Genomic DNA, 10,749 nt, shown 5'->3' on the forward strand with positions numbered 1-10,749 from the left:
TTCGTGCTCTTCCACTTTAAAATATTTTAAAAAATAAACAGATTTAAAAAAAAATTTTTTGGATTCCAGAGCAAGATGCGCTTAAGGTCGGGAAAACACTTTAGTAAGGTATAGAAACCGCAGAACCAATTTAGAGTTCTTTTCGATGCTTTCTATATCTTTTCCAGTACTAGTCGAGTTTAGAAACGCCGTGAAATAGACTGCGAGCCCTTCAGAGTGCCAGGTGACCTTTTGGAGCGTAATTTCAATTTGAACACATTGCGTACCCGTGCTAATTGACAAGACGAGAGGGTCATACCGGACTCTCATGGATTCTGAGTACCCAGCTTATAGTTAAAAGTGGTCCTTCTAGCGCCTTATCTTTCACTCATTTTCAAACACGTGATACATACAAAGAAATATAAGATGCAAACGGGGGGGGAACAGTTGGATTTATGCAGCGTTGCCAAATCCTACAATGCCTGCACTGGTTGGCATTAGTCTTGGCATACAGAATAGAAATTACCTCTGTTCTATGGCTTCGTGATTTAATCGGCCTCCCTTTCCCAGATGTTGTGCACAGCTGATTTGATATACGAGTTCTTGATTTTTATTGGTTAAATGTCAAATAATTTCAAGCGAACTGTGTAGTTTTATGTTATGGCTAAATTATCGTCTGCAAACCCATTAGGATATGTTATAAATAGATCACTAAACGATAAATTCGTGATAAAAAATAAACTATTTAAGGAACGTTTGGCACAAGCTAAAAATTTATATAGAAAGGACTTGTTTGCCCATTATGGGTGTGTTAACGCCATCGAGTTTTCTGCAGAAGGAGAGCTCCTCATCTCAGGTAAGTTTCTTTAGTAGGTATATTTTGTAATATTTTCAAATTATCTGGGGATTTAAATATCTTTTAATGAACTTATTATTAATGCACTTACTCACTCTAATAACATTCTATAATCTAATAATTATCCAGATGAAGATATGTTGTTCTGAATATTGTGTACTTTGTTTAATATTATAGAAAAATCTACGGCTGTTATCATATATAGCATAAATTGCTATCATCAAGGAAGCAAAATAGCCTTTAGGAATTTATATTTTTTGTCTGTCTGTCTGTCTGTGTGACTATTATATATAGTTCTGTAATTCTGCATTTCTCTGTATATAGGTATTGTACCGGTGGCTCGAATAGCGGAGGCATGTAGAGAGTCCACTCCAACATCACCATGAGAGTCGTCGTTATCCTATGTTTTGAGCATAGTTTTTCCTTTCAGCACCAACCTAGTTTTTCATATGACTCAAATTGTATTTTTCCTACTGATTCTTTTCTCAGGAGAGTGCCTTGATGACAAAAGATTGCTGTCAAACCTCAATTGTTTTAGTAGTTTACCTTGATAGTTTACGGTATTTGATTTAATATCATTTCTAAAATGCCCTCTTCAAGCCCAGCAAAATGTGATATAACTAAACCTCGAACTAAACTTTGCGTTGATATTTCCACATGTGATTAATCATTTAGGCCTTAGGGTTTCAACCTCGTTTGGTGACGAGATGCAACTAGTTGCATGAATAATTCGGTAGTGGGATATTTGTTCCCTGTATTTAGTTACTCCGGGTTGCCCTTGATAAAGATCTTCGCATCAAGGATATACACGGTGTCCATTTTTCGAGTATCACTATGGGGATCTTACTTATCTTAAGAGATAGAAAGTTGGTTAAATTGGGGCAAAGTTGCAAATTTCCGTGCTGAATAAAAATCTGACACGAAATTTGAAATATCTTCAATAGTTTAAAAGATATCGCAAAAAAACGAAAATTTCTGATTTTTGTTTTTAATTTTTTTTGATAAACTAATTGTAATAGACATTTTTAATTGACACATTATTCGGACACTTTTTAATGGAGATTTCAAATATGGCATCTTGTTTTTAATTACTTTCAAGATGACGGAGAAACACGTGGCAACTTTAGTTTTTCTTATGGGCGCCATATTGAATTTTGACATTTTGGGTCTTTTTTTCTCTTTACAACGATTATCACACGGTTCCTCGGGTGGTTCAGTATCACATTTTTCTAAAAATACAATTTTTAATTTTTTGAGAAGAGTGCTTTGGAATAACAAAACGTTCTTTTGTTGTAAACAAAAGTTTGACAGTTTGATCCATCTGTCTGGTTGCAGCAGTCAGAGAACCACTCTTCTAAAAAAATTAAAAATTGTATTTTTAGGAAAAATATGATACTGAACCACCATGTGTGTGATATATCGTTGTAAAGAGAAAAAAAAGACGTAATCTCAAAATGTGAAAATTCAAAATGGCGCCCATAAGAAAAACTAACGTTGCTAAGGTACGTGTTTCTCCGTTATATTGAAAGTTATTAAAAACAGGATGCCATATTTGAAATCTTCATTAAAAAGTGTCCGTCTAATGTGTTAATTAGAAATTTCTACTACGATTAGTTTATCATAAACAAATTAAAAACGAAAATCATAAATTGTCGTTTTTTTGCGATATCTTCAAAACTATTGAAGATATTTTAAATTTCTTTTCAGATTCTTATTCAGCACGAAAATTGGCAACTTTGCCCCCATTTAACCAACGTTCTATCTCTTAAGATAAGTGAGATCCCCATAGTTGCACTTGAAAAATGGACACCATGTATAGGAAAGGAAATAAAACAACAATATTTGTTTATTTATTAGCTAAAAAAAACTCAGATGAACAAGGATACAAGTGTATGCTGTGCTACGGCCGCCATCTTGGAAAATGGCGACCGATTTTAACTTTTTTGACCACATCTCACCTTGTATTTCACCAACCGTTGGAAATTAATTCTATCTTTCAGGTATTCTAATTAAAGGTCTCAACGAAAGGAACCCTTTCACCCTTTTCCACCAACTACTGTCCTTCTTTCTGACCCCTTATCAAAAGAGGGGTTTGGAGGGGGGGAGTGGAGGCAAAATGAATCGACTGGACGAGACATTATTAGTGAAGTCGAAGCTTTCAGTGCAATTATATTGTAGTGTCGGAGGATTTTGAATGTATACCAGGCGGTCTTTAAATGTTTATGTGTACAGAGCTTTCTCCCCTTATAACCCAACCATTTACTAAGCTATTTCGGTTTAAAAAAATGCACTTTATTTATCTATTGTCCCCACTGTCCCTCTTTAAAATAGAATTTGTATCTCTTACCCCTTTCTAGGCCTATAGTGGCCGTGGTCATCTCCGGCACAGTGTATAGTTATCACAATAGGTACATTTTATTTTACAAATGTGTGACAATTCTTTTTTTTTTAATTTCAGGCGGAGATGACAGAAGAGTACTTCTTTGGTCCCTCCCTGACGCGATACACGGAAAGGGAGCGCCGATTCCAATGGAAACAAATCATATAAGTAACATATTTTGTTTAGCATTCGACTCAAAAAATTCAAAAATATTTTCCGGTGGGAATGACGATCAGGTGATCGTTCACGATTTGAGGATGTACGTGAAACTGCATCTAATATGACCTTATTCATAGCTTGAGTAATTTTAGTGGCAGTTTTGTCGTAAAATTGCTGCATAAAAAGCCGGTGTACGGTTTAAGTGTTAATCCACAAAGTGATTTTATTATTGCGACCGCCGGAGATGACGGAAGGATTCTTATTTTTGATATAAGAGAATCCAGTACCGTCGGTAATATTATTCCCCATTTATTACACGTATGATTCCATTAATTTATTTAGATCCATTGTGTGTCGCAAAACAAAAGACTGGGTTCCATTCTGTGATGTTTAATCCCTTTAATTCTCGTCTGTTGGCCACCGCAAATTCGGAGGAAGGCATTTCTTTATGGGATTACCGTAAACCAAGAGAGTAAATTTTATCGTGGTAGATTTTCTAAGTCTATACCTTACATCTCTAGGGCACTGATACGTTATGATTGTACGACTGGAGAAGTGAGTGGAATTAGTGTATGTTTCAATTCTAGCGGTTCACGTTTGCTCGCTTTGCGACGAAGATTACCTCCAGTTCTGTATGCCACTCAAAGTCAAAATGCAATTTGTCAGTTTTATCATCCGCAATATTATAACTCGTGTACTATGAAGACTTGTTGTTTTGCCGGCGATAATGACGAGTATATTCTAAGTGGATCTGATGACTTTAACTTGTACATGTGGCATGTACCAAAGGATTCTTGTAAGTTAACAAAATTGGAAGCACTCTTTTTACTGTGCTCTTTTTGTAGCGGAATGGGGTATGCCTCATGTTGTATTACGTGGACATCGATCAATCGTTAATCAAGTACGTTATAATAAACACAGCAATCTTATTGCGTCTTCAGGTGTGGAGAAAATGGTTAAAGTGGGTGATTAGTAAATAATTAATATTAATTATATAATAGAAGATTGTTTCAGTTGTGGAGCACTTTGCCAATAGGTAATTGGGAAGGATCATTGGTAAAAGAACATACCGAAACACCCAGAAATGTATATTCGCACGAGGATTATGTGTACTTAGTGGGTCATACCGAGCAGGTTGTAATTAGCAAATATGTATTAGGTTTAAAGTTCTGTCCGTAGAGAATTTCACATGATTATAGTGACCAGTCGGTGCAGGAAGATTCACGAATGATGGCATTTTTCGATTCTTTGATACAGAGAGAAATTGAAGGGTGGGATTCCCCTTCGGAAGTTACAGTAACAACTGATAGTGATAGTGATGCTCAGGTAAGTGATTGATTTTACATTGTGTATGTGAATATTAAATGTTTTTCTAGGAAAATAATGTTGTTTCGATTGAATCACTGCATCTTAGAAAGAGGTGGTTCGATGAAAATTGTAAGAAACAGAAACCAAACCGTATCACACAATTGATAGCTCAAAAGAGGAAGCGTTTGGCTAAAATGGCACATCACATGTCTTCCAGTTCAGTCCATAAGTACGTATTTATGCAAAGTATTTTGATTTTTAGTTTGCCTGCTGAAAATAGTCATTGCCAAAAAATTTAGTTCAATCTTGGAAGTGTGAAAATTGTATAGGCTCCAATATTCCCTGCTTACAAAGCAGAATGGTACCTACATTCCTAGCCTTCAAGGATATAGGTGTGAGGTCTTTGTTTATGTGAAGTTCGAATCCGGGTTCAGGCATGGATATTTGTAAATGTATACTGGGGTCGGTTGGTAAAGCAGCCTTGGCTTAAACCCCGCCTATTCTAAAATAAAGGCCAAATAAATAAATAAATAATCCTGCAAAGTGTAGCAGAAAACAACTTGGCAAAAGAAAAATTTGACTAACATTTAATGACCCGTTATTAACTTCAGGCGTCTGGTATGAATTTAATTGAATATTTAGAGAAATGGAAAAAGGGAAACGATTCGCGGACTGCATTCACAACGCAATTCGCAATCTGCTCATGGGAGTGTTGATCATTTTTTCAAGGGTGAGCCAGGCGCCACCGAGGGAGATGACAAGAGTAAAGGATTGATAGGGCGTGGGTGGGAGTTCTTCTGTAACCACTATGGCGTTCTCATTGTAGGTGGGGGGAATGTAGTGCGTATGGGGGATGAGAGCCAATTTTAATTCGGTGGATGTTTAAGGTAAGGTGCAGGACTGTATGTATACTTCATACCAGGCATGGGCAACCTTTTTTTCCAAGGGCCAAAATAACATTTTTTATATTGGCCACGGGCCAGACTTGAAAATTCAAATAAAGTAGTCAAAAAAGTATGTTTAAAGAAATCAATAATTATCTATTCCTTTTTGGTCTTGATCTATTTTTTGCTTTCGTAAAAATCAATAAGATTTGTTGCAAATATATGGCTTAAAAATGATTCTTAATCATAAAGCATGTGTCATTTTATTGACCCACCCGGTATATAAGTATTGCGATGAAATCTGAAAAATACCCCTGAAACAAGAAACGCATCTTCAAAGAGGCTTTCAAACGTCTAGGAAGCTTCGGTTCACTTCCACTAGATGCTGCACGTGTAACATAATCATTAAAGTCACTAAATATAGAAAGTACCGCTATCCATTGGGCTCGGGTGTTAGAGAGAGAACGCATGATTTTTGCCCAAAAATGGCGGAAGTTACCAGATTCTAGTAGCTTTAATGTTAGAGATTGTTCCACTTGTTTGGAGATATCTATATATATTTTTATAAAACATGAGGAAGTTAGGTTATAAAAAATGACAGCTATTCAAATTTTATTTGTCAATTTTTTTAAGTTGGCAGCAATTTGCCCAAAAATGGCGGATGATTCCGGTACTTTCTATATCTAGTGACTTTAATAATCATATTAATTAATTATTTCGAATTTCTAATGTAACTTGGCGGGTCGTATGAAGTATTAACTATGAATTATGTTAAGGGGCCGGACAAAACTAATTGGCAGGCCAGATTAGGCCCGCGGGCCGTTGGTTGCCCATATATGCTCTATACAGACCAGTAAGATAGAACGAAAGAAAGCCCTGTTCATTGTGGAACCTGGGAGAGAGTTAGGACACCTTATACTTTATAGGGAGGTGCTGTGTTCTTTCTGGAACTACGAAAAATGGTTTGGGGAGCGGGCGAGGCAGCGGGTAATACTTGAAAGAGAGAAGCTGCTAGAAAAAATGAGGGCGAGGAATTTATGGGTTGTTGTTAAGACCCTTGGGGTTTTGGGTACAACCATTGCACAGTTTAAGTTCAATTATTAGTTGTGTATTGTTCAATACGTATAATTATGTATCATGTATTAATATTGCTGTGTGCAGTAGCAAACGATCACTAAGTCTCCCACAGAACTTGTCCAGTTAGCTCAAATCACAACAACCTTTAAATTTAGAATTGTAATTATTTTCCTCGTAGTCGTTCTGCCCCTGTCACAATGAAAAATCTCAACGTTGATTTCAAATTAATAATTTGGGAGACTCGGTAGCCTCGATCAACTTCCGAAAATTCCAAAGAATTAACTACACAACTTTGCAATAACACCCGACACAATTCTTGGGAATGAATAGAAAAATTTGACATGAAAATTTTATCTGGGTCGCACAGTGGGTTTGATTAATCACAATTAATTGATAAACACAAAAATGTTGGTGCCCATTAGTCTGAACTTTCGCCCCTTTGAAATCCCTTTTTCTATTCATTAGAATATATACTGAATATCATATTTAGCACAATAAATGCCGATTATTAAAAAAAGTTTTCACATAAACAGACGGACTGCCTGTAAAGGAAAGTCCATGCTCTCAAACCGTCACGAATTTAATTTAAGGAAACACCACTTCCACCATAAAATAAACTTCTTCCTCCTCTGCCAATCATAACCATATTAGATAAACGCTAGCCACGATGGAACGCACAATTCTTCGCTTCACTTCACGTCTTATCGCAGGAACCAGATGTAACCTTTTTTAAAATACGCAAATTTCTAATACCTTATCTAAGTTGAATAATTGCAAAGCGTTAAAATTTAAACAAAAATTACGCGTTTAAGAACATTTCTAAAAGGAAAAATTAACACTGAGATACAAATTCAAGTGAAATAAACCAACTTTGGTTCTATTCGTAACTAACTCACCAGATCTGCACTTAAAAATTGAACTGCAACATACAGGGTGGCCCCATCTTATTGACGTAGTCTACACAACAATATTTATCGGGTTTTTAGGTATGATTATTGTTTGCTGTATTTCATTCTTGTTGAATTTTGGAGTAAAGGTGAGATTGAATAATCTTGCAGGATTGTCTAACTGCAGATGTGGCAACATCAAAACAACTGATGAGGGGACATTAAGTTACTTTAGTAGATTCCTAGTGAACTTCGAAATCGTCTTGCACCAACCATAATAGCAATGACTTCAATGTTGAAATAGATTTAATATTTTTCTTTTGAATCTTCTACAACAGGGTCATAAATTGACTTCTTTTTATTATAGATTTCTACTGGTTGTGTAATTGATTTTTTACACCCAACAGTAGGTTTAAGGATGTAAGCTTCAATTTTGGGGAGCCCCCCCGAAAAATTCTAGATTTCTAGATTCACCCTTAGTAATGACACCGAAGACATGGGCAAGAGGCTTATCACAATGTCTTCAACGGGTTCAATCCTCAGTACTAGAGCTTCCCCACCTAGAACGTGGTTTTGCCCCCACTGGAAATTATGGTTATACGTTCCTTTACAAAAATTACAGGGGAAGTCTTTATCAGAAACTTCTTACCCCCTACAAAAAACCGGCCACCCCTGCTACTTCATTCAGGCTACGGACCTGTCCCCTGGAACTGTATTGCTATATTGCATATAGTTGATATGCTGATATAGCATCCATTCAGAGGTGGTTAATCCCGATTTATTAAAAAGTGCAGCGTTAATACGTGGACGTTCCTCAAATAGTTCCACGCCTTTCCCATGCACTTTGAAAGATTTCCATTTGCTTTGAGAATCGTAACACAGTGTCCCACTTAATTTTTTGCTTTGAAGATCCACATTATTTCATGGAACTTAATATAAATTTGTTTTTCCGAGACTGGCGATACAAGCACGCCCATAGGAGTTCAAAATCTTTGTGTTTTTTTTACTTGCATATACACTGTGTCCTAGAAAAGGACATTTATCATGGAGATCTTGGAAACCATAAAAAATACGACGATCAAATTAGAGAAAAGTTGCGTAATTAAAGAGTTATTACAGGCCGCGCGTTATAAGTAAACTTCGGGCGCGCAGGTACTCGGCACCCGATCGGTCAAATCTCACAGTGGCGGCGCGTGTACGAAATGCCTTGCTTTGCGTGAGAGAAATGCTCATAACGCGAGTGCTGGAGGGTTAAGGAATTGTTTGCGCAATGCAGTATATATAATAATAAAAAATGACACAAATGCAATAATTTAAAGTTATTATTCACAAAATTACAGTATAATTACTTTTATGTAGCTTACAATAAATACCTACGCCACTGGCAACGCGTGAAAGTTACCGCCCCTCCAATTTAAGACGAGTGCGCATGCAGAGCCGAAGTTTACTTATTTCGCGCGGCCTGTATCATGCTGTAAAGTAAAGCGGAAAATTCCGATTACTTCCGAAGGTATGCCAGGCAAACCGAAATTTGCCGATTTCGTTTTTATTTTTGGTGGATTTTATGGAGCTGCAATGTCCTGGTTTGCAGTGAGGCGTCTGCCTAAAGTAGCCGCCCTACAGTGTTGCAGGTTCATTTGTATCTTTTTCATACTTACGTATATAGACAATACCTATCTATCGTTTATCAGGCGTTGCTAGAATCAAACCTCAGCAGCGCCTCTATATTTGCAAACTCACCCCAGTTCGATATTGGCCTGGGCAGTGAATAGTGATGCTTCCTTAGCTTCTTGCAGTTGCCACTGTAGCATCTGCTGGTGTTGTGGTGATTGTACTGGGCGCTTATAATTAAGTAACTACCAATCACTATTTGTAGTAATAAAATCGGTTTTCAATTACAGGTTGAATACGAAACAAAATAGTAGAAAACGAAGATCATCTACCACTTTTAAAAATGCAACGCACAGCAATAAGTTTGTTAAAAGTAATGGTACTTCTAAGAAAACATCTTTGAAAAAGAATCATCCCCTTAAAGTTCCTTTATACATCGATAGAGAAAATAGAAAACACAAATTACACGTAGATAAATCTGAGAAAATTACTAGATCGAAAAAATGTAAAACCAGGCAAAGTTTCCAAGATATTTCGGAAAATAGTGTTTCAAATAGTTCTATAGATGCTCCTAGCACAAGTACTGGCATTACCAGTTCAAGCACGGTGTATCGTCTCGTTGAACAAGATTCAGATGAAGAAGCCCTTGGAAATAGATGCTACGAGGAGGGAACCCACTCCGAGGAAAATTTTGTTACTATTTTACCAACACCGTTAAATGGAAGTCACGACATGTGCCTGAGAGCTATAGATATAACAAATCGTGGCAATAATGGCAATGTGGTGGCTTTAAGGAACGATTACGCTAATGTTGAAGTTCCTTCTACATCTACCTTAAGCAATGGAAAAAACAACATAGCCCATACCGTTTGTACGAATGGTTTACGTGGAGATAAGTTTATACCTGGTGACGTTTGCGATGACGTATATGTAAATAGTGACGCTCATGTGAATCAGGACTCCTTCATTAATGCTAGTGATAGTAGTGAGTGCGAATATGACTGTACACCTGTTAAGAAAGTTCTAAATACTGTAATTAGTACACCCGATAGTGGTTTTGCAACCGGTTCTTGCTCAAGTGGTTACACAAAATACAATTCCAAGATCCACCGCCCTTGTTCGAGTAGATCTCTAATGGGCCACTGTAACGATCACACTTCAGACGATTCTGATTATCCCTATGAACAATTTAGAAAGCGAGATAAAAAGGCTAGACTTAATATAAGAAAAAAGATTTACGCTGATTCTGATTCTAATTAATTTTAATATATTTTCCTGTTGCACATATCTACTTTTTTATTTTACCGTCAATTTTACCATTGCTGTTGTTGCTAGATTATTTAAGTTATATGTCAAAAACAAACACGCGCAACGCAAAACAATCAAAATTATGTTGTTGCACATAATTTTGTTTTTAATGTGATGCTATCATTGATAATTGCCTGTAATTTTGATTTCGACTTGTGGAGGTATTTGACAATAAAATGGTTCTTTATGAAATATACTAGGTTACTGTGGTTTTCTTGTCTAGTCTGCCAGCACCATTTGCGGCAAGTTTGCAGTGACAGTTAAAATGAAGATATAAGTACCCTTTATTTTTCACCACCT

The 10,749-nt window shown here is 36.5% G+C and overlaps 1 protein-coding gene across 1 annotated transcript; it reads left to right on the forward strand.

Annotated features, from left to right (window-relative positions):
* The first annotated feature begins 551 nt into the window (after positions 1-551).
* LOC116163218 (DDB1- and CUL4-associated factor 5) lies at positions 552-10,641 on the forward strand. Its single transcript, XM_031477073.1, has 10 exons — positions 552-835; positions 3,294-3,474; positions 3,527-3,666; positions 3,717-3,846; positions 3,896-4,170; positions 4,220-4,335; positions 4,389-4,508; positions 4,554-4,700; positions 4,751-4,911; positions 9,432-10,641. The coding sequence occupies exons 1-10, from the start codon at positions 640-642 to the stop codon at positions 10,399-10,401; spliced, it is 2,436 nt and encodes an 811-aa protein (XP_031332933.1). The 5' UTR covers positions 552-639; the 3' UTR covers positions 10,402-10,641.
* Positions 10,642-10,749: the final 108 nt, after the last annotated feature.

This window comes from Photinus pyralis, unplaced genomic scaffold (assembly GCF_008802855.1).
Source record: "Photinus pyralis isolate 1611_PpyrPB1 unplaced genomic scaffold, Ppyr1.3 Ppyr1.4_LG2, whole genome shotgun sequence".
NCBI lineage: Eukaryota > Metazoa > Arthropoda > Insecta > Coleoptera > Lampyridae > Photinus > Photinus pyralis.